The sequence below is a fragment of the Puma concolor genome, chromosome D3, assembly GCF_028749965.1.
Source record: "Puma concolor isolate L17-30 chromosome D3, mPumCon1.1.hap2, whole genome shotgun sequence".
NCBI lineage: Eukaryota > Metazoa > Chordata > Mammalia > Carnivora > Felidae > Puma > Puma concolor.
Window position 1 is genome coordinate 24,069,086 of NC_141678.1, and position 23,950 is coordinate 24,093,035.

Here is a 23,950-nt window from a genome sequence, read left to right on the forward strand (position 1 = left end):
AAAGGAAAGAATGAACCTCTTTTGCCTAATGTAATATCCTAGATTAGGTTTAAGTTTTCTTAGTGGCTTTTAGAATCCAGTTTGCCTCCATAAGGTAACACCCTACTTACCTCAATTGGATATAAAAGATAGTCTCCTGGGTCATTTCTACAAATGGCCACCTCATTCTTCCCCTGAAAAAATACGCTTGCAGATGATATTATATACACATGTAAATATAAATATATATTTATGAAAAGAGAGTGTTGGGGAGGAAGAATTTTCCCCTGCCCTTCAAGTCCTTCTAGCTGGACTGAATCAAATTGACATGGGACAGATTAACAAGAGAATATCAAACTTAATTTTGTGCATAGGGGGAATCCGCATAGATAAGAAATTCCAAACATAGGCAACAAAAGGGGCTTATATGAGGTAAAGAGAGGGGTGGGGGTCAAGGACACAAAGGGGGGGCGTTTCCTCAGTGGATCAGTCAGTTAAGTGGCTGACTTCAGCTCATGTCATAAGCTGCCAGTGCCTGAGTTTGAGCCCCACATCAGGCTCTCTGCTGTCAGCACACAGCCTGCTTCAGATCGTCTATCCCCCCCTCTCGCTGCCCCTCCAACACTCCCCCTCAAAAATAAAAAAAATAGGGGCACCTGGGTGGCTCAGTCACCCAAAGCGTCTGACTTTGTCTCAGGTCATGAATTTGTGATTCCTAGGTTTGAGCCTGAGTGTCTGAGCTGACAGCTCAGAGCCTGGAGTCTCCTTCAGATTCTGTGTGTGTCTCTCTCTCTGTACCTCCCCCACTCATGCGCAATCTGTCTCTCTGAAAAATAAATAAACATTTTACAAAATTTAATAAAATAAAATAAAAATAAACAAACAAAACAAAACAAACAGGATACAAAGTGAGAGGGAGACCATTAGCAAAAAGGTGTAGGGAGATGTTTCTGGAAAACAAAGGTTCCCTTATTATGTATGTAAGTTTCTTGGTAAAGAAGAATCTCTGTTAATGGCTCTCTTCCTGGTAAAGCAAGCAGTTTAGGGGGTGGTAAAGAGCTTTTCTTAAATCTGTTGGGTTTCGCTCTCTTTTTTTTTATTTTTTTTATTTTTTTTAATGTTTATTTTTCACAGAGAGAGACAGAGCATGAGCGGGGAGGGCCAGAGAGAGAGGGAGACACAGAATCAGAAGTGGGCTCCAGGCTCTGAGCTGTCAGCACAGAGCCCGACGTGGGGCTGGAACTCACCGACCGGGAGATCATGACCTGAGCCCATGGTCGGACACTTAACCGACTGAGCCACCCAGACGCTCTACTTTAACTTAAAATAACATTCACGCAAAAGTGGCTTGTTTTGTGGCATTGACCTCTACAACTGTCATACTCTAAATATCATTGTAAAACCACTGTCCACCTAATTGTATTTCTTGAAAGCCCATCCAAATTCATTCTTTAGTTCACACTTCTATACTAAGTTGTATATCCCTTTTCAGGCAATGTACTAGAATTAATAATTTATTCGGTTCTTCCTATTTGCAGGTCGAATATCAGGTCAAGTATTCTTCACAATAACGCCATGAGTTAGGTGCTTTTATTACTCCCCATTCTACAGATAAGAACATTGAGGCAAGTTACAGTTCCCAGTTTCCTTATGTATAAGTGAAGGAGTTCAACCCCACGTCAACCTTAGACACTGACGTAACATGCTAGGCTTTGCTCCACCTGTTTGAATTCCCTGGCAGAAAGCCCTGTGTCTCTGTGAGACACAGACTCCTTGGGACTTCAGACCCTAGAAGCAAAAGACTGAGGATTATTGTGCATCGTCTCCTACAGTAGACTGGGAAGAGCGGGTACAGAATTTGATGGTGGCTGCTGAGAGCATCTCTTCTTTTCAGTGACAATCCAGGCCTGCCTCTTTGAAGTGACTTCCAGTCAATCTCTCATGCAGTTGCTGGGTCAGACATACAGACATTTAGACAATACCCTCCTGACTCTTCTCCTGGTGACTCATCTTATCTGTCATCTTTAAGAACAAAACCAATATTTTCTGGTTATAAAACTAACACAGACTCTAGCAGAAAATGAGTGGAGGTGGTGATAAAAATATAGAGAGCCAAAAAATAAAAATAAAAAGCCTTAGTACCATCCCACAGGGAGCTCCATTATATGAATATCTTCCGAGCCTTTTTTCTTTTTTAATTTTGTTGTTTTTAAATTTTATTTTAGAGGGGCGCCTGGGTGGCGCAGTCGGTTGAGCATCCGACTTCAGCCAGGTCACGATCTCGCGCTCCGTGAGTTCGAGCCCTGCGTCGGGCTCTGGGCTGATGGCTCAGAGCCTGGAGCCTGTTTCCGATTCTGTGTCTCCCTCTCTCTCTGCCCCTCCCCCGTTCATGCTCTGTCTCTCTCTGTCCCAAGAATGAATAAACGTTGAAAAAAAAAAAAAAAAGCTTTAAATTTTATTTTAGAGAGAGAGAGATCGTGCAAGTAGGGAGAGGGGCAGAGAGAAAGAGAGAGAGAGAGAGAGAGAGAGAGAGAGAGAGAGAGAATCCCAAGCAGACTTCACACTCAGTGCAGAGCCCAGCATGGGGCTTGATCCCAAGACTCTGGGATCATGACCTGAGCCAAAATCAAGAGTCTGACTCTCGACTGATTCACCCAGGCCCACCTCTAGTCTTTTTTCTTATTTGTGTGCATGTGTACACAGAAGCTGTCTTGCTCATTTATAGACTCCAAACAGTTATTTCTTATTGCCCTTTCTTGAGGCATTCACAATTACCAGAACATTCCATTTAGGAGACCAGAAAAGCCCTGATAGCAATGGAATGCCTAGAAGACCTCCACACCCCACACATCCCTTTCCCTGCCCTTGGTAGGCTGAACACTCCAAAACCCACCCACGATCATGTGCTCTCTGCTTGTTTTCTTACAGGTACCCCGCTGAACCTCTTTCTATAAAACTCTAGGTATCCATCTTGCAATTGGAAAGGTCAGGTGTTAAGGCTTGAGTCTTCTACCTCTGCCAAAATAAATTTCTCTCTCTTTTCCGGATCCTTGACTTTTGAGTGATCAGCTTTCCTTGCAATGAGTTTATCAGAGTTTGTTTAGCAACAGTGTTGGCAAACCCAAGCGGCAGCTATGCTTTTGATTTGCCCAGCCCCCTTGGGATTTCCCGGGACAGAGCAGTTGTCTGCGCCGCTCGCCAGAGCTCACCTGTTCATTTCCTGAGTCAGTGGCTATGACAGATCATTCAGTAACATGTGCACACACGTATCTGTGTGCTAGTGAATAACACACACACAAAAACTCCACATTTTCTCATTTTACTCTCATAACAGGGCCACAGGTACATGTATGATTCTATATAAAGGTGATAAAACTAAAGCTTAGAGAGGATAAATAATTTGTCTACATAATTAATCACAGTAGTTAATAGAACTTAGCAAGAAACAACCTTCATAGGATATTAATACAAAAGTATTAAGCTTCATCCCTTCTGGAAGAAAAGATACCAAACCAAACTTGATGGCAATGACCCATGAGGGGTGGGGTTATCAGAACTTGCACTTTGTGGGTGTAAATTTTAAGCTTTTATTTTTTCCAAGGAATATGTGTTACTTTGTAGTCAGACAAAAGATACATGATTTTGGTTTTTACTTAAGATTTTTAAAATGTTATTTAATTAAAAAAAATTTTTAATGTTTATTTATTTTTGAGACAGAGACAGAGCACGAGCAGGGGAGGGGCAGAGAGAGAGGGAGGCACAGAATCCAAAGCAGGCTCCAGGCTCTGAGCTGTCCACACAGAGCCTGATGCAGGGCTCAAACTCGTGAACTGTGAGATCATGGCTTGAGCCAAAGCCGGACGCTTAACCAACTAGCCACCAAGTCGCCCCAAGGTTTTTTTTCATTTTTAAGTAGTCTCTACCCAGTGTGGGGCTCAGACTCACAACCTTGAGATTAAGAATTGCATGATTCACCCACCAAGCCAGCCAGGTACCCCAGATAAATGTTTTTGAAATAAATATGTTCAATATGACAAGTGCAATGGACTGAATGTTTGTGTTATTCCCTCCACCCCTACCCCCCACCACCAAATTCATATGTTGAAATATGAACCCCTAATGTAGTGGCATTAGAAGGTGGGGCTTCTGGGAGGTGATTAGGTCATGAGGGTGGAGACTTCATGAATGGGATTAATACTCTTATGAAAGAAACTCCCTTGCCCTCACATTAGGTGAGGACACAGCAAAAAGATGGCCATCTATGAACTAGGAAATGGGTTGTGTGAAAAATCAGTAATGGGAAACCACACCAAAAAATGAAGCCGGGGGGCTTTGGCAGGGGGAGCTCTCATGCCCTACTACTTGTAGTCAATTGCAAACCCAACAGGAAAAGCCAGACTTGATCTTGCAGGTGGATTCTACTCTACTATTCCAGCCCAGGAAGAGATGCTTTCCTCATCAGGCAACAGCTCAGCCAATGAAAAGCCACCATACTTCGAACTCCCAGTTTACTCCAATGGACTTTTAGTTTGTAACATCCTCCACGACATATCCCTTTTCTCCTTAAAAAGGGACTTTTTGTTCCCTGGACTTGCCTATGGTTTTGCTGCAGCATTTTTCACCCAAATTGCAATTTTCTTTTATTCCTGAATAAACGCATCATCTTTTGGAGGTAAAATAACTGGAACTTTTTACTTTATCTTATTTTTAAAGTTTATTTATTTATTTGAGAGAGAGTGTGTGTGTGTGAGCAGGGGAGGGGCAGAGAGAGAAGAAGAGAAACAATCCTAAGCAGGCTCTGTGCTGTCAGCATAGAGCCTGACGTGGGGCTTGAACTCACAAACCATAAGATCATGACCTGAGCTGAAACAAAGAGACACTTAACCAACTGAGCCACCCAGCCACCAAAGGGTGCCTTCTCAAAAGCAGCATTTGTTCTTAAATGTTCAGATCATAAAAGTATTGATATATTTTGACTACAGGTATGAAAAAAATGTGTGCAGGAGTGCCTGGGTGGCTCAGTCAGTTAAGCGTCTGACTCTTGATTTCAGCTTGGGTCATGGTCTCAGGGTCAGGGATTGAACCCTGTGTCAGGCTCTCCTGCTTGGGATTCTCTCTCTCCCCCTCTGCCACTCTTCCCGACTTGTGTACGCTCTCTCTCTAAAATTAAAAAATAAAAAAGTTCATATGAGGATAATAAGGGGATATGATATGTAAATAGGAAATACTGTATTAGGTCATGGGAGTTTTTCATGATTATTTTAAGTCAAATCCCAGAGTCATATTTTATCTGTGAATGTTTTAGTGTTTATCTCTAACAAATGCTTAAAAAAGAAAGAAAAGTAACCAAATCCTATTATCACATGTAACAAAAGTAATAATTCTTTAAAAACACCCATGGCACATGGGTGGCTCAGTTGGTTAAGTGTCTAACTCTTGATTTTGGTTCAGGTCATGATCTCGGAGTTGGTGAGTTCAAGCCCCACATTGGACTCTGTGATGACAGTGTGGAGCCTGCTTGAGATTCTCTCTTTCTCCTTCTCTCTCTGCCCCTCCCCTGCTCTCACTCTTTCTTTCAAAATAAATACATGAATTTTTAAAATATATATAAAAAATAAAATCACCTAATCTGTAATCACATTTTCCCAAGTGTCTCTAAATGTCTTTTTATAGATGGCATCATGATTCAACACTGCATTAGGTTTCCTTGTCTCTTGAGTCTCCTTTAGTCTAGGTCTCCTGTCCACTTTTTTCCTTGTTTATTATTAGTTGACTAACTGGGTCATCTTGACATTGGCATGGTCATGGTGAGCACTGATCGTGGTGATGAGGCATCTACACGTGGCTTCTCAGGTCAACATCAACAAGAGAGCCTGGGGCAGGAGAGAAGGGGCAAGACAGATAATATCACTTGCTTGGTAAGCACAGTCCCAGTGGGTGGCAGCTTCCTCCCATAAGCAAGTAGGACTTTGCAGAAAGTGGGATATTGGTACCACTATGACCCTGCAGGCTCCATGATCTCTTGCTTGCTGGAACCGCCTAGCCAGTCTTCCTGCTCTACTCTAGCTCCTCCAGCCTGTTAGCCATAGCACAGACAGAGATATTTGTCCACTATGCAATCCTGATGTGTTCCTCCCCTGCCTTAAACCCTTCCATGACTCCCTATTACTCTCGGGTGAAGGTCTAGCCTCCTTACCAGACTCCTATTCCTTCAGGATCCCTCCCCTGCCTACCTCCCAGCTTCCCACTCCCTACCTGATGTCTGCAGCCAGCAGTTTGGATTTTCCTCTGTTTTCCATTGAATTTCTCTGTTCCTCCCTCTCACCTCCAAATTTTTGCATACATTTGTCCTTTTCTCGAATAACAACTGCCATCTTTTGCATGCAAACAGACCTTTCCAGTATAGGAAGTGTTTGTGGTGTTTTTGGAGCCAGAAGGGGAGTTACTGTAGATTGCAGGAAATGACAAGCGCTCCCACTCTAAACTCTTGGAGCACCTTGTAGAATGGATTCTGGCAAGAGTAGGCTTGAAATTAGGGATTCTCACACGGCTCTTTGGAGTTAATGTCAATGAGAATACCCACGAAATTCCTTGGTTTCTTCGGTGCCCATTACCGGGGCAGAATAAATGGGCAATTAGTCTGAGAAATGAAATACCTTCCTTGTTTCCACATTGTTCCAAGAAACAATGGAAGGGCTACTGTACAAATTCTTAGCTACTCATTAAACTTGGTTTTCACAGTCCTCACACGTGTTTTAAAAAATCCAAAACTTTATTAATGAAGTTTCACCCAGAGATGTTTTACCTGCATAACACGGTGATGTGGTCTATAATTTGTTTTTTTTTTTTAGTTTATTTATTTATTTTGAGAGAGAGACAGAGACAGCATGAGTGGGGAAGGGTCAGAGAGAGAGAAAGGGAGAGAGAAGAGAGAGAGAATCCCAAGCAGGCTCCATGCTGCCAGCACAGAGCCCGATGCCGGGCTCCAACCCACGAAACTGTGAGATCACGACCTGAGCTGAAACTAAGAGTTGGATGCTTAACCAACTGAGCCATCTTGGTGCCCCTACAATTTTTTTTTTTTAATTTTTTTTTCAACGTTTATTTATTTTTGGGACAGAGAGAGACAGAGCATGAGCGGGGGAGGGGCAGAGAGAGAGGGAGACACAGAATCGGAAACAGGCTCCAGGCTCCGAGCCATCAGCCCAGAGCCTGACGTGGGGCTCGAACTCCCGGACCGTGAGATCGTGACCTGGCTGAAGTCGGACGCTTAACCGACTGCGCCACCCAGGCGCCCCTACAATTTTTTTTTTAATGTTTATTTTATTTTTGAGACAGAGACAGAGTATGAGTGGGGGAGGGGCAGAGAGAGAGACACACAGAATCTGAAGCAGGCTCCAGGCTCTGAGCTGTCAGCACAGAGCCGGACGCGGGGCTCGAACTCGTCAACTGCAAAATCATGACCTGAGCCCAAGTTGGACGCTCAACTGACTGAGCCACCTAGTGGCTTAAAACCATTGAGCTGTACACTTTAGACAGTTGAACCTTATGGTATATACACAACTTAAAAAAAACAACAAATCTGGTAGAAAGTTATGGTAGAGTAACTAACTTTGAGTAGTTAGTTAGAGTAACACCTTCCTTAGAGTAACACCTTCCTAAAGGAACCCAATAGCCACGCATGGGCAAGTTGGCTTAGATCTGTGTGCAATACAAACCATCTAGCTTGTTAGTGTTGTGGGCCATTTTTTTCTTCTACTTCTTCCTATTTTTTTTTTATGATGAATTAAAAAAAATTTTTTTTAATGTTTATTTTTGAAAGAGAGACAGAGATAGAGTGGAAGTAGGGGAGGGACAGAGAAGGAGAAGGAGAGAAGGAGACATAGAATTTGAAGCAGTCTCCAGGCTCTGAACTGTCAGCACAGAACTCTACACAGGGCTCAGACCCATGGGCCATGAGATCATGACCTGAACCGAAGTCAGATACTTAACCCACTGAGCCACCCAGACGTCCTCCCCAGTTTTTTTTAATTCCCCAGTACTGTAATACTGGGAGGGGGGGGCGGGCACCTTCTGGAGAGGGTGCCCCCACCCCCTCCCAGCCACCTTTCATACTGGCCACCCCATTCTTTTTCTAGCATATTCTAGGGAGATTCTAGTGGTGTGTGCCATTTTTTCCCTAACATATGCTAGGGGGGTTGGCACTACTGTGAATAAGAGATACATAGGGGTTTAGTGAGCTTTCTTCCACTTCTCTGAAAATTTGAAACTAAGAAAGCCAGACAAAATAGGAAATATTGTCATAATGATAAAAGCACACACATATACAAAAACAGCATAGACAGAAGTGATGGCTTCTCAACCAACGTTTGCAGTATAAATGGTGGTCAGGAGCACATTTTGTTTCTTTTTTTAAATTGTGGTAAAATATACATTACACGGGGTGCCTGGCTGGCTCAGTTGGTAGAGCATGTGACTCTTGATCTCAGGGTTATAAGTTCAAGTCCCACATTGGGTGTAGAATTTACTTAAAAATAAAATCTTCAGGGGCACCTGGATGGCTCAGTCAGTTAAGCATCTGACTCTTGGTTTTGGCTCAGGTCACAATCTCACAGCTTTGTGGGTTCAAGCTCTGTATTGGGCTCTGTGCTGGCAGCGTGGAGCCTGCTTGGGATTCTGTCTCTCTCTGACCCTCCCCCTCTCAAAATAAATAAACTTAGGGGAAAAAAAAGGGGGTCAACTGTACTTCTCTTCCTAACCTAGCTGCCTCTCTCTCAATACCATCTCTGCCCCTCCCCTACTTCCCCCGACCAACCCCAGTGCGGTAGATTCTCCTTCATTTGTATGCCATGTCTCCTGCTTACCTATCTGGAAACACCAAATGTCTTCAGGAAGCTTCCACGAATCTGCCCCTAACTCCCCCGCTGAGGCCAAAGGCCCTTCCTCTCTGCTCCCATCTCATTCTGTGCTTCTAGTAATATTTGCTGAGTGCAGCGTTCAGCTTTGTGCTAAGTACTTTATGTGCACTATTTATATACTCCTCGCTTCTGATGTCCTTTATATTCTCCTCACTTCTGTTGTCCTGTACATATGTCCTCATTGTTGAGGGTGGTGCTATGGCTTTCCATGTTTTACAGATAAGAAACTCAGACAACAGTTCAAGGTCACACAGAAGAGGAAGCACCAGATGTGAAACCCAGTTCAGTCCGATTTTGTGAAATCTGCAGTATCACAAATGTAATTCGTAACTTGATTTCTTCTTTCCTTAGTCCACTAGGTGGGCTCTCTTTTTTCTTTTTTTTAACCTTACTGCTCTCACATCATCTCCTCTGCAGAGCCCATCCTGCGTCTCCCCTTACCCCAGCTGAGTTAGGTGTTTCTTGCTTGGTGCTTCCATCGTCTCTGCAGTCCCAGGGAAATATCCTGTTAAAATCTCAATTCCAGCTTCTCTCTTGAAAAAAGTCATGAGACTTGTCAACACAGTGTCTGAATCTCTCCATGGCAACAATTACCAGGGTTGAGTCGTGTCTCCCCTTCCTCCCCGGCTTTGAGATGGGGCATTTCCTTGAAGACCTCACCCCTCCCTAGTACCTACCCTCCCCTCTCTCCCCCTGTCATCCATGTGTTTGTTTTCTGCCCGAAGCCCAGAGTACCCCTCAGTACTCTGATGATTTGTTTCTTGTTTTCTTTTTTTAATTTTTAAAAAATGTTTATTTATGAGAGAGAGAGACAGAGAGAGACAGAGAGAGAATGAGTGGGGGAGGGCCAGAGAGAGAGGGACATAGAGAATCTAAAGCAGGCTCCAGGCTCCGAGCTGTTAGCACAGAGCCTGACGCGGGGCTTAAACTCACGAATTGTGAGATCATGATCTGAGCCGAAGTTGGACATTAACCGACTGAGCCACCCAGGAGCCCCTGATGATTCATTTCTGATGATTCTTCTGCCTCCTGACTGTGGCCCCGAGAAAGGACAAGATGGTGTGTTGTATTTTTTTTATCTGGCCACCTCTGATACATTCTACAAGTGACAGAACCAGAAGAATTCTTTGTCAAAGTAAAGCTTTACCTGCAAGTCAGGCACAGGCTCTGTCACCTGCTATTGAACACCCTAGGAGGCCTGACTGCTATCTTGACTCAGAGCAGCATCTTTCTCTTTGCTTGGTGGCAGCCACAGAGATGGGAAAAAGCCCTTCAGCAATGGAGGCGCCTTCCTCTCTGCTTTTGGATTATTTGTTATAGAATTCCCTCTGCTCTGATGCGAATGCCCTTGGCTCTTGCGCAGAAAAAAAGTTAACATAGCAGTCCTGAGATTGCGTATCCTTAGAAAGGCCTGCTGACAAGGTTGGCCCTTGGCTGGGAATTTGGATTTGGGGAGAGTTTAGTTATTCCCAGGATTGATAAGACTGGCCCACTGTACCTAAATTGTAGAAACAACGTAGTTTATGCTTACTACGTGTTTTTCCTTCTGGGAGTCTAGAATTCTGGCACATGCTAGGCAATCAGTGCTCATATGATCAGTGCTCAAGAAACAGCCTGGGCCCTGAGTCTCTAATGAGCTTCCCTTGCAGATGACATTTTCACGGAGGTTGTCATAGCTTGTTGCTGGCGGAATGAGCGTGCCCTGTGGGACTTCCTGGGAGAGGACCCCTAAAAGCCTGTGCCTGGTTGCCATTGGACTTCATCCCATGTGCCTTTTCCCTTTGTTGAGTTGGCTTTTGATCCTTTCATTGTAATACATCGTAGCCATGAGTAGGACGAAATACCAAGTCCTGTGAGATTTCCTAGAGTCATTCAACCAGGGGACGGGGCTTGGGGACACATGATACAGCTTCTCTCTGCCTGTCTGGACTCTACTCCCCCTCTTCCCTGAAACCTTCTTACCTGAGAGCGATCCCTCCCTATGCCCAGTGAAGCTGTATGTGCAGGCCTTGGAAATAGGGACTTGGGTCAAGTCCTGCTTCTGTTTGGCATGGGCCCTGGTAAATGGCCCCTGGTGTGCAAATTGTTTAATCTTCTTGGCTGGTGCTTAATCTGGTGGGTTCAGCCTCCCTAAGAGCACAGGCTGAGGTAGACTTGGGTTTGAATCCTAGCTCTTGACTCTTATATTCTGGGAGCTTGTTTCTTCATCTGTGAAATGAGTTGAATTGGGTATAATTTGACGGATTCATGCAAAATATTACACATAGTAACTATGGAGCAAATGGGAACTTTTTTTTTTTTTTTTTTTTACTGATTTTTTAAAACTAATCTCTGAACCTAATATGGGACTCAAACTCATGACCCCAAGATCAAGAGTCATATGCTCTACTGACTGAGCCAACCAGTCTCCCCAGCAAATGGGAACTTTTATTATTGTTTTGATTATTGGTATAATCCCCAAATAGACAGGAAGCATCTGTTTATGCATTTCTTCCAGGGCTGAACATTCTCTTGCACAAAGTAGGTGCTTGAAACTCTGCTGAAGGGGTATTGTTTACTCTGATGCGAAAAGGTATGCCTTTGTTGCCAAATAATAAAAGTACTCATTATAATTTTATTTTAATTAATTAATTAATTGGGGCGCCTGGGTGGCTCAGTCGGTTAAGCTTCCGACTTCAGCTCAGGTCACGATCTCGCGGTCCGTGAGTTCGAGCCCTGCGTCGGGCTCTGGGCTGATGGCTCAGAGCCTGGAGCCTGCTTCCGATTCTGTGTCTCCCTCTCTCTCTGACCCTCCCCCCGTTCATGCTCTGTTTCTCTCTGTCTCAAAAATAAATAAAACGTTAAAAAAATTTTTTTTAATTAATTAATTAATTAATTAAGTTTTGTTTAATTTTGAGAGGAAGAGAGACAGAGTGAAAGCTGGGGAGGGCCAGAGAGAGAGGGAGACACAGAATCTGAAGCAAGCTCCAGGCTCTGAGCTGTCAGCACAGAGCCCAACATGGGGCTTGAACTCATGGACTGTGAGATCATGACCCTGAACCAAAGTCAGTCACCTAACTGACTGAGCCACTTAGGTGCCCCAGTAGTTATTATAATTTTAAAAGTCACATTTGAGTGCTTCCCATATGCGATGCACTGGGCTAAACAATTTGTTTAGATAATTTATTTCATTTGATCCTTACAACAATCCTGTGAAATAGGTATTATTATCACCATTTTAAAGACAGGAAATGAAGCTTAGCGTAATTGTGGACTCAAGCAAATGGGTGGCAGAGCTAGGATTCAAATCCAGGTGTATCAGACAGGTCAGATCCCATAACAAAATACCTCAGACTGGGTGACTTAAACAATAGAAGTTAATTTTCTCACGGTCTGGAGGCTGGAAATCCAAGATCAAGGTGCCAGCATGGTTAGTTTCTATTTCCGGTGAGGAGTCTGTTCCTGGCTGCCTTCCCTCTGGCTTTCTCACAAGATTTTTCCCTAGTGCATGAGTGTAGGGAGAAAGTATCTTTTCTCATAAGGACATGAATCCTGTCTGATGACAGCCTTACCCTTATGACCTCATTTAACCTTAATGCCTTGGAGGTACCTCTCTGAGTATAGCCACACTGGGGGTTAGGGCTTCACCATGTAAATTTTTGGGGGGACCCATCCAATCCACAAGACTGGGCCTGTCTGAACAGCAGAGTTGGAGAAGAAATAATCACAAATTAATCAAAACCTCTTATTGTTCTGATAAATTTTTTCTATATTGGGAATAATGTGGGGAGGGAGGTGAGTGCTTAATTTGTTTCACTTGGTACCTGGCTGGCTTAGTCTGAAGAGTATGTGACTCCTGATCTTGGGGTTGTGAGTTCCAGCTCCACATTGGGTGTAGAGATTACTTAACTTAAAAAAAAAAAAAGAGGGGTGCCTGGGTTGCTCAGTCAGTTAAGCATCTGACTTTGGCTCAGGTCATTATCTCGTGGTCCGTGAGGTGGAGCCCCGCTTCAGGCTCTGTGCTGACAGCTCAGAGCCTGGATGGAGCCTGCTTCAGATTCTGTCTCCTTCTCTCAGCCCCTCTCCCGCTTGCACTCTCTCTCTCTCTTTCTCAAATATAAACAAACATTAAAAAAACTAAAAAAAAAAAAAAAAAACCCCTTTAATCCAAATAGGGCTACTAACCTTGCAGATGCCAGGAAGTATACTTCCCCATAAGGGCTTTGTTAGGGAATACATGCAAAGGTTCCTGGATTTAGAAGTCCCACTAAACTTAGACTTTACACTAACAGGGAAAGAATTTGAAAGAGTGAAGGAAAAACAAAAAAAAGTAATCCCAGACTCAGAAATAATTTTTTTTTTTTTTATCCCTTAAATCAGAAGTAGTTTTACCGGGAGGCATAGTGAGCTTCCCAGCTAATGGCAACAGGTAGGGGAAAAGTTTCTTTGAAATTCCTCCAAAGACGTTTATCTGATCTCTTTTTGTGGTCAGATTGTGTTGGTTCTGGTCATTGTTCTGAAGGAGGAATGAAGACTGTCTGCAGAAGTACTTCAAGCACTGCTTTCATCTCCTATTCCTTTGCAGAAGCACCCAATTTAATCAGGACATTTGCTTGCATTGTAATTGTTTACTTAAAGACTCCCTGTGTGTTTTTAGACAAATAACTCATTCTCCTCGTAAAATGTGAGAGTTGGTGATTGTGCTGATATTCCTAAATACCATTAAGCCAGACAGCTGCTGTGGTTAATTTGCCTTCAGAAGATCCATAAATCCTAAAATGTTAACAAACTCAGTATAACAGGATTAGGATTCATGAGATGTAAATTTCTTAGACAAGGATGAGGGAGGATGCAAAGGAGTCACAGTTTTTAAAAAAATTTTTAAAATTCTTTTAACGTTTATTTATCTTTGAGAGACAGAGCATGAGTGGGGGGAGGAGCAGAGAGAGGGGGACACAGAATCTGAAGCAGGCTCCAGGCTCTGAGCTGTCGGCACAGAGCCTGATGCAGGGCTCGAACTCATGAATCCAAAGATCATGACCTGAGCTGAAGTCGGACACTCAACTGACTGAGCCACCCAGGTGCCCCAAAGAGCCGCAGTTTTAAACTCTAGGAGTTAAACCTTGGTTCTCACTTTTCAATTATAAACAAATAATTCTCTCCAAGAGTTGTCATTTCTTTAGATTCCTTCCTTCCTTCCTCCCCTCCCTTCCCCTCCTCTCCTTTCCTTTCTTTCAAGTTTATTGATTTTTTAGTAATCTCTACACCCAATGTGGGCCTCAAACTCACAGCTCTTGAGATTGAGTCACAAGTCCCTCCGACTGAGCCAGCCAGGCACCCATCTTGGAATTTCTTTCTGTTTATTTATTATTATTTTTATTTGAGAGAGAGAGAGACAGAGAAAGAGAGAGAGAGAGAGAGAGAGAGAGAGAGAGAGAGCGCACACCAGTGGGGGACAAGGGCAGAGGGAAAGAGAGAAAATCTTAAGCAGGCTCCAGGCTCGGTGCAGAGCCCGATGTGGGGCTTGATCCCATGACCCTGGGATCATGACCTGAGCCAAAATCAAAAGTTGGATGCTTAAATGACTGAGCCACCCATTCAGTTCTTGGAATTTTTTAAGCAGAATTTTCTATTTTAATCTTCCTTAATCCAGAGACTTAAAAAAAGGGGGGACATTTTTTTCCTTCTAGAAATGAATCAAGAACTTAATCTGAATTTCCAAAGATCCAAAAGAGTAAGCAGGAGTTGTTCTTCGGGTGGATTAGAGGAGTGGGGGAATAGAAAAGAGAGTGTCAACTGTCCAGAAAGAAATTAAAACTGCTCCAACCCCACCAAGGTGAAGCTGGAAATGGGGTTGGTGTTAAATACCAGACTAACTGGTAATAAATATTATCTACATTCTGAAATGTAGGCCTGAGAGATTCTTAGGCACCTCTGCATGGTTACCAAACTGAATGCAGTTTGTGGTAACAAGGGCACTACTAATTAGAAAGAAGATGTGGTTGTAGGGTGGACGTTGGGAAAGCCTGGACCAAATCTAGTCCCCTGCCTGTTTTGTAGACAAAAAGCTACAATGACAGAGTTGAGTACTTACAACAGAGGCAGTATGGGCCACAGGGCCTAAAGTATTTGCTATCTGGCCCTTTGTAGTAAAAACTTGCCAACCCCTTTTCCAGGGCCTCAAGCTGGCCACATCCCCACCTCCTCACTTACTGGCCTAGAGGGGGAGCATGCTGTATTAAATATCACACAAAGAATGGACCACCCAAGCTCTGGCTACACTGTTTCCTCTCATGACAAACTTCGACATCCCGTGATGTTTGAGCCACGGGTTTAACTAAGATGCTATAAGCGGTCAAAGCATCTCTAGTCTCAATTAGCAGAAGCCAGAAAAGAAATATATAAGAACTTTATTTTTAAAACTTTTAAACTAGTAATCATTAGAGAGGTATCTTCTTTAACTTGATCTTTTCTTCTACATTTGAAAAGTATCTCATCTTTGTTAAAATTTCCTTGGCTTTTTCAAAATCATCTGAAATAAACAGAGACATTAATGTGAGGCTTCATTTCAAACAAGAATAAACCAACTCTGTTGACCAAGGTAGCCAGTCTGACTTACAGATAAAATTTAAAAATGAAAACTGAACTATCTGTATATATGTATATATATACACATATACACATATGTATATATACATATACACATATACACATATGTATATATACACACATATATATGATACATACACATATATTCATATATGTATATATATGAATGATATACATATACACACATACACATATGTATATATACACATATATATATGATACATACACATATACATATTCATATATGTATATATATGAATGATATTTCTCTATCTCCAGATGGGATTACCAAATTAATTTATCAAATCCCTTAAAGGAGTTGTATCTTAACTGGCTTAGAAATAAGTTCTCATGTAAACGAAGTCTTCTAAAACTTCCAGAATTATAGGAGCCAACTCAAATATTTTTCATTGCCACGTAATTTGTATAAATCTTTGGTAAATAAGACTAACTTGATATTGTTGGGTTTAATAAAATAGGCATGTTTATAGAGTTGCTAACATTAAATATAATGCAAACATACATTTTCATTCTATTTGGACTTACTGGTCAAATAACCTAATATTATATTTAACTAGATGTTTAAGATTCTAGAGATGGTAAATCTGATATTACTCAAATTAAATCATTCTGACAAACTTTATTTATCCCAACAAAAATTATGTTTTATAATATGCTGCCTAAAAATCATGTCCAAAATCTTCCTGGCAACTTGAAACCTTAGTCTTGCTAAGTAAACTAAGTTAAATAATGGATATTCATGAAATATCTAAATAACTTCTAAATAAGATAAAGTGCTAAAACATTTACTATTTTTTAAATGTTTACTTACTGTTTAGAGAGAGAGAGAGAGCGGAGGAGGGGCAGAGAGAGGGGGACAGAAGATCCCAAGTGGGCTCTGCGCTGACAGCAGAGAGCCTGATGTGTGGGGCTTGAACTCACCCTGCCTGATGGCACGGGGCTGAGATCGTGACCTGAGCTGAAGAATGATGCTTAACTGTATGAGCCACACAGGCACTACTAAAACATTTACTATTAAGCAAAAGTTTAAGTTATATACTTTTTTTTTTTTAAGTTACTTTATTTTAGAGAGAAAGAGGGGAGGGGCAGAATCTAAAGCAGGCTCCCTGCTGTCAGCACAGAGCCTATACCGGGCTCGAACTCACGAAACCGTGAGATCATGACCTGAGCTGAAATCAAGAGTCGGACGCTTAACTGACTGAGCCACCCGGATACCCCGAAATTTATATATTTTTGCCTATTTATTTATTTATATATATATTTAAATGTTTATTTACTTTGAGAGAGAGAGAGAGAGAGAGAGAGAGTGTGTGAGCTGGGGTGGGGCAGAGAGGGGGGGAGAGAGAATTCCAAGCAGGCTCCATGCTGCCAGTGCAGGGCCCAACTTGGGGCTCAGTCCCATGACCTGAGTGGAAATCAAGAGTTGGATGCTTTACTGACTGAGCCACCTAGGTGTCCATTGGCTATTTATTTTTATATGGTCCAGGGAGGCCAAGGATTTTGAGTCTCTTAATAAACATGTTCTTGCCATATTAAAAAAAAAAATGTATTATAGGAAGCATATATACCTCTACATCTTATGAGATGGTATAGTCATAAATTTGCTTACTACTACAGAATACTGGCATATTATAGTTCTCAATTTTCTACTTCCTAGTAAAATAAAGCTTACTAATGGTTAAAATTTATAATCAATATATAAAAAAATATGACTACAACTTCAGGGTACAAAGATTGGAAGAAACGTAGGATATGTTTTTATGTGAAAAGTACACGAAGAATGAAGAATATGTTTCTGTTGAGATAAAGGAGTAATTTTGTCCTAAAGTAGAATGTGAAGGAAGGAAGGAATACAACAAAATATGAATGGGTATTGAAAGTTGTAGAGCATTTGTGGAAAAGGAATTTTATGTTGTGAGGTCAAAGCTGGTTAAGATTAAGTGGATTTATACATATTTTTGAAATGAATTTCAGTTTTTTAGTTTTACTTTTTTTTAAGATTTTATTTTTCTCAAGTAATCTCTACACCTAATGTGGGCTCAAACTCATACCCCTAAGATCAAGAGTCACACACTTCACTGACTGAGCCAGCCAGGCGCCCCTTGAAATGAACTTTAACGTCAATAGCGCACTGATAGAAAACCAGAGTTTGGTTTTCGTTCTGTTAAAATGACAAAGTTTCTTGGGTCATTGGTCTGCTCTTAATAAAAGACTGCAAAATATTTTTCTTAACCTTTTGAGTAATCTGCCTAGGAAACACATTGTGTGTCTTATCAAAGTAACTTCCTGTGCTTCATGTTGTCTTTATCATGTCCTTCACTGCTTCAGAGAAGAGTCTTCTCCCTATTTGGAGCTAAGGTTCTTTATTTTTCATGTTACCGCTTGTATTTGCCTTTGAAATATTTTATCATCACATTGTTAAGTGGATAACTAAGTATTGTTTCACAATGACCTATGATCCTAAAATATTTAAAGCATTCGACACTTCAGACAACTTCCCAAAATCAAATTCTAAATAAAGTCTTCCTGACCTAAAACTAAGTTTGAATTTTCTGAGGGTCCCTGGAGAACCTCAAAGGATTTGTTCTCTCACCTTCTAAAAGGAGAGATGTTAAACTAATTAGGTTTATTTGATGAAATTATATTACATGGGAAGCATTGTCAAAGAAGAGATACTTAACTTTCTGGAGGTTATATTTGTATGGGTAGAATGCTATTATTTCAGAAATCTTATAAAGTTCCCAGAAATTTGTCAATGCTCTATCTATAATAGGTTCTTGCATATTGTGATCAGCCTAGTTATTATTTCAAAATGTGCTGTGTTACAGAAACAACCACAGTTCCTTGTCAACCGTAGTATTTTTACAATGATCTTTCATCAGGTCTTTAACCGTAGTCACTTTAAGTCTTCTGCTATCCAGAGAGTTGTTGCTTTACGCTGATGCTTTCCTACAAGCTCTTACGACCAGCGACATGGCAGACTACTGTAGTTAACAAAAAGGGCCTGTCTCAGAGACCCTTGAAAAAAGATTGTACCAGGTACTCCTGAGGTATAGCCTTCTGATGGCATTGCTTAAATAACCCTGAGACTAAAATGATAAATGAAGTTAGGATTTTCAAAACTCTAAAGAAAAAGTCTTGATTTTGGCTCAGGTCGTGATCCCAGGGTCACGGGATCAAGCCCTGTGTTGGGCTCCATACTGATGGTGCAGCCTGCTTAAGATTCTCTCTCTCTGTCTCTCTCCCCACCTGTGCTCTCTCTCTTTAAAATACATACATACATACATACATACATATATAATAAAAACAAAACCAAAAAAGCGTATGGGTTTATGACTTAACGATACAGGAAGTTTTAGTCTTGTTTTTAAAAAAATATTTAGGGGCTCAGTTGATTGAGCACCGATTCTTGATATTGGCTCAGGTCATGATCTCATGGCTCATGGGTTAGAACCCTGCAGTGAGCTCTGTGCTGGCATCAAGCCTGCTTGGGATTCTCTGTGTCCCTTTCTGTCTGCTCCTTCCCTGCTTGTGTGTGTGCTCCCTCTCAAAAATAAATAAATAAATAAATAAACAAACAAACAAACATTTAAAAAATATTTATGTATTTATTTAAGTTTTTACTTAAATTCCAGTTAGCTAACATAACGTGTCATATTAGTTTCAGGTATACAATTTAGTGATTCAGCACTTAAATACAACACCCAATGCTCATCTCCTTAATCCCAGTCACCTACTTAACCCATCCCCTCACCCACCTTCCCTCTGGTAACCATCAGTTTGTTCTCTATAGTTAGAAGTGTGTTTCTTGGTTTGTCTTCCTCTTTTTTTCCCATATAATCATTTGTTTCATTTATTAAAAAAAAATCTTAACATTTATTTATTTCTAAGAGAGTGCACATAACTGCCCCCCTCCCACCACCACACACACACACACATGTGCGAGCGGTGGAGGGGCAGAGAAAGATTGGGACAGAGGATCCCAAGTGGGCTCTGCTCTTACAGCGGAGAGTCCAATGCAGGGTTCAGACTCATGAACCATGAGATCATGACCTGAGCTGAAGTCAGATGCTTAACTGACTGAGCCACCCAGGCACTTCTCATTTGTTTTGTTTCTTAAATGCAAACTGGTACAGCCACTCTGGGAAACAGGATGGAGTTTCTTCAAAAAGTTAAAAATAGAACCACCTTATGACCCAGCAACTGCACACTACAAGGTATTAACCCAAAGAATACAAAAATACTAATTCGAAGGGAGACATGTGCCCTGATGTTTATAGCAGCATTGTCTACAATAGCCAAATTAAGGAAACAGCCCGAGTGTCCACTACTGATGAATGGGTAGATAAGTGGTATATACATATACACAATGGGATATTTTCAGCCATAAAAAAAGAATGAAATCTTGCCATATGCAACAACATGGATGGAACTAGAGAGTATAATGCATAGCAAAATAAGTCCATAAGAGAAAGACACTATTATTTTCATGGCACTATATCTATTTGCTAGGCTCAGGAAGATAGTCAATAGAATAGAACATAATTTAAAACATTGGTTTTATGACCAAAGCTTTGATAGGAATGTCACATTTGAAAATGATGCATAAAATCAGACAGAATGGACAATTTTAAGGAGGTAAGGTTGACTTTATGGAGCCAAAGCTTACAAAGCCCTCTAGGAAAGAACTGGGCTGGCACCTGGCTTATAGGGTTCCCAGCCTTACACGTGAGTAAAGTAGGTCATTTCCCAATAGGCCCAGGAAATTTAGGATGTTTTGGGAAACCTCGAGAAAAGAGGAATTCACCCGAGTCCATAGGTAGTGCAGGTGATGTCTGACAGTGAATTCTTCACTTGAATTCCTAGCATTAAGAGGCTTTTTAAAGTCCAATCTGAGATTCCTTATAAAAGGTTCCATAAAGGAAACTTAACTGTATGGTTGATTACCATTCTCATTTCACTCATGTTAATAATTAGGCCAACTTTAATGAAACTAAAATTATTTTGCAAACAAAACTATTCTTACTTTGATAACCTTTTTTTTTAAGTTTTTAAATTTATTTGGGGGGGGGAGGGGCAGAGAAAGAGGGAGAGAGAGAATCCCAAGCAGTCTCCGAGCTGCCAGCACAGAGCCCAATGCGGGGGTTGAACTCACAAACCCTGAGATCATGACCTGAGCTGAAATCAAGAGTCGGAGCCTTAACTGACTGAGCCACCCAGGCACCCCACTGATAACATTTGATTAAAAAGGGGGGTGACTGTAGAGAGAAATTTCATGACAGTGGAAAAGTATGTCACACCCAGAATCTATTTCTGCTCATTGTCTCTGAGGTTATTATCTTCCCGAAAACCGAACTGGATCCTTCCTGCCATCTTACACATTTTGTCAGCCCTTAGCAAATTCTTTTTTTTTTTTTTTTTTTTTTTTTTAGCCCTTAGCAAATTCTTAATCCTCCTAGTTTCCTTCAATATTTGCCTACAACTCTCCAAATTTCTGTTTCCCATTTTTCTCCTTCTCTCCTGACTTGGCATCACTGGGAACTAAAACCTGACTGCCCAGGTCCTTATTGGGACTCAGCTTGTCTTGTGGTTGCCCTTTCCTCCAGGATCTGAAAAAGCCCTGTAAGCTGATGCCAGACAACTTGATATAAACATCAAAGAACCTGTCACTACAAATCACGTGTGGGCAACCATTGCTGCCACTTGGGCTACCCAGAAAATCCACCAGAACTCCTGTGTCTTCCATGCTCTGCTCTGGGAAGTAGCCATGACTGTGACATTGATGTCTATGCCATCACTACTGGCATTCAAACTATAAACTAAGATATCTATCAGATTGTCACTGGCATCCTCATACCACCATGTAAAGATGCTTAAGAGTTTAGAGTCTTAAGTGACTGTCCACCCTCTGGACTCAGAAACTGGCTTTATAGTCTGCTCCCACCATTAATCTTTGTTTTTCTTTTTGTTTCCATAGAGATGCTCCTCATTAAATGCCTGACTGCTCATGTCATGCAGTAAATATCTTCTCCTACCAAGTAGCAACAGATGGTTCAGCTAGATCTTAATAAACAAAGGGAGATCAAATGAGAAATGGACTTCCATTGTTCCGAGAAAGAAGAATGTCTCTTGCTGTCTCTTTCATACTGTTTGTTGCAGCCAACACTAGAAAATAGGGCCTGTCTCTTAGTGTCTGAGCCCCACTCTAATTAAGCCCCAGTTAGCAACCCAGGTCGGTTTCACATGGACCAACCCCCACTACCTTCCCATTTTTGTAATTTTCATTTCCCAGACTCTACTGAGACAACACTCACCCCCCTCCCTACTCCCTCATTCTCCCTTTAATTTAAAATGCTCAGTCATCTCTGTACAAATTGGAGTTCAGTTCACACCGCACTCTTTTCCCTATGGCGATAGTTATTACTGATCAAAACCTATCCTTACAACTTTAACTAGTATAAGGCTTTATCTTTGACAGTATGCAAGTATCTCTTTGAGTCAATTCTTCAGGGGTAAACTCAGAAGTGGAATTGCTGGGGGTGCCTGGGTGGCTCAGTCAGTTAAACCTCTGACTCTTGATTTCGGCTCAGGTCATGATCTCACAGTTGGTGAGTCTGACCCCCGCATCAGGCTCTGCGCAGAGCCTTCTTTGGATTTCTCTCTCTCCCTCTCTCTCCTCCCACTCCAACAAATAAATAAACTTAAAAAAAAAAAAAAAAAAAAAGAAGTGGAATTGCTGGATTGTATGGTAATTCTATTTTTAACTTTTTGAGGAAATACCGTACTGTTTTCCACGGTGGCTGCACTGTATTACATCCCCTTCACTAGTGCACAAGGGTTTCAATGTCTCTAGACCCTCACCAATACTTGTCATTTTCTGGGTTTTCTAATAGCCATCCTAATGAGTATGAGGTAGTATCTCACTGTGGTTTTGATTTCCATTTGCCTAATCATTAGTGATGCTGCACATCTTCCCATGTGCTTATTGGCCATTTTATATCTTCTGTGCATGTTCTATTTCTTAAGCTGAGCGGTAGGGACGTGAGTGTTTTTGTTTTTATTCCTTAAATTGTACTTACGTATTGTGTAGTCTTCTTAAAAATTATATTTCATAATAAAAAACATAAAAATCTGCCAACATGTGCTAGGAGATGGTGGAATACGTGAACATCTTAGCCAGGGCGCTGGGTTCATGGATTTCAGGCAGATGTATCAGGCTAGGTTCCAGACTCTTCTGCTGTTAATCTAGCTTTCTCTCACATCTTTTTAGAGACCTTCCCTCTGCCCATGCCTCCGAATGGGCTCCTACAGTCCCTGCAAACTGGGCGGCACCCTGTATAAGCCTATGCCCTCAGCACTAGCTGGACTGGAATGGGCATCTGGCTCCATCAAATCCCCTCTCTCAGGAATCCAGAGACGGGTCTAGGGGACTCTAATCAGATGGTCAAAGTCTTTGTTCTTATAAGGTAATAGACCAAGGAGGACTAAAGAGTCATCCCGTGGGGGAGGGCATTTTGGAGCACTGCACGCTAATGAGGAAGGTGATGGGGCTGGTTTACAGTGAGGAGAGGATGGAATGGAATTGCCAGAGGCACTGAGTCCGTGACCACAGCTTTGGTTCCAGACTGCTTTCTGGTCCCCAGGCTTTGCCCCAGAAGAGCTCTTATCACACTGTGTACTATAATCATCACAGGGACTTTCTCTTTGGATTCTGGGAGTAGTCCCAAGTCATTATAATAATCTCCTTTTGATCTGGGCTAGCTTGAGTGGCCTTTTGCTTCCCACAATCAAATGATCTCTCAGGTAAAGGGTAAAAGGCCATTATTTTGTTATTTAAGGGTTGGCATAAGTCTGGGATGGAGAAAAAGACTGTTCTTGCTTCAAAATAGCTAGAAAAAGACCCAATCTCTTCAACCTGGGAACCAGGAGCAATGGGGACCAGGATGAATAGCCCATATTTGTAATTTGGGCACAGCTCTGCCACGGGCTTCTCCTCCTGGGCTTTGCAGAAGAAAGGGGTGTGCAGGCTTTGCCAAATGTTGATTGTGCAGCCTTGCCCTCAGGATCTGTCTCTGTTGGCTTCAGCCTACAACCCTCACCTTCACTTCTCCCACTTGCTAAAGGGGAATAGAAGCACTTTCATCTAATCTTTCTCTGGCATATCACTGTTTTTTGGCATACCACTTGGTTCTCTAGCAAGGCTGTGAATCCTTGAAGGGAGAAATGTAGGCTTGCCTATATTTTATAGCTCCTCATGTACCTATCCTAGGATGGATATATAATAGCTACTTATTGAATGGAGAGTTATACCTCAGTGCTTACAATCTATTTTCATATTTAAGAAAGTCAAGAAATGAAGAAAGTACCTTGTTCAAAAGCTTTGCTCACATTGGCACTCAATTCCTTCTGTTTAGCTGAAAGAGAAAATCAGTATCTTAATTTTT

At 41.7% G+C, this 23,950-nt stretch overlaps 1 protein-coding gene across 5 annotated transcripts in view; it reads right to left on the bottom strand.

Moving 5' to 3' along the window:
* Nucleotides 1–23,950, bottom strand: part of HSCB (HscB mitochondrial iron-sulfur cluster cochaperone) — a 31,223-nt gene that overhangs the window by 165 nt on the left and 7,108 nt on the right. For 2 of the 5 annotated variants that reach the window (XM_025933477.2, XM_086682174.1), the window contains 2 exons: nucleotides 23,873–23,920; nucleotides 15,270–15,408 (listed from right to left, as the gene is read on the bottom strand). In XM_025933477.2, the coding sequence (XP_025789262.1) occupies nucleotides 15,317–15,408; nucleotides 23,873–23,920 (140 nt within the window). In that variant the 3' untranslated portion in view covers nucleotides 15,270–15,316. Of the gene's footprint in view, nucleotides 1–110; nucleotides 174–5,686; nucleotides 5,853–15,269; nucleotides 15,409–23,872; nucleotides 23,921–23,950 lie in introns of those variants that run through there. The other 3 variants (XR_015242370.1, XM_086682173.1, XM_086682172.1) reach the window with 3 other exon arrangements.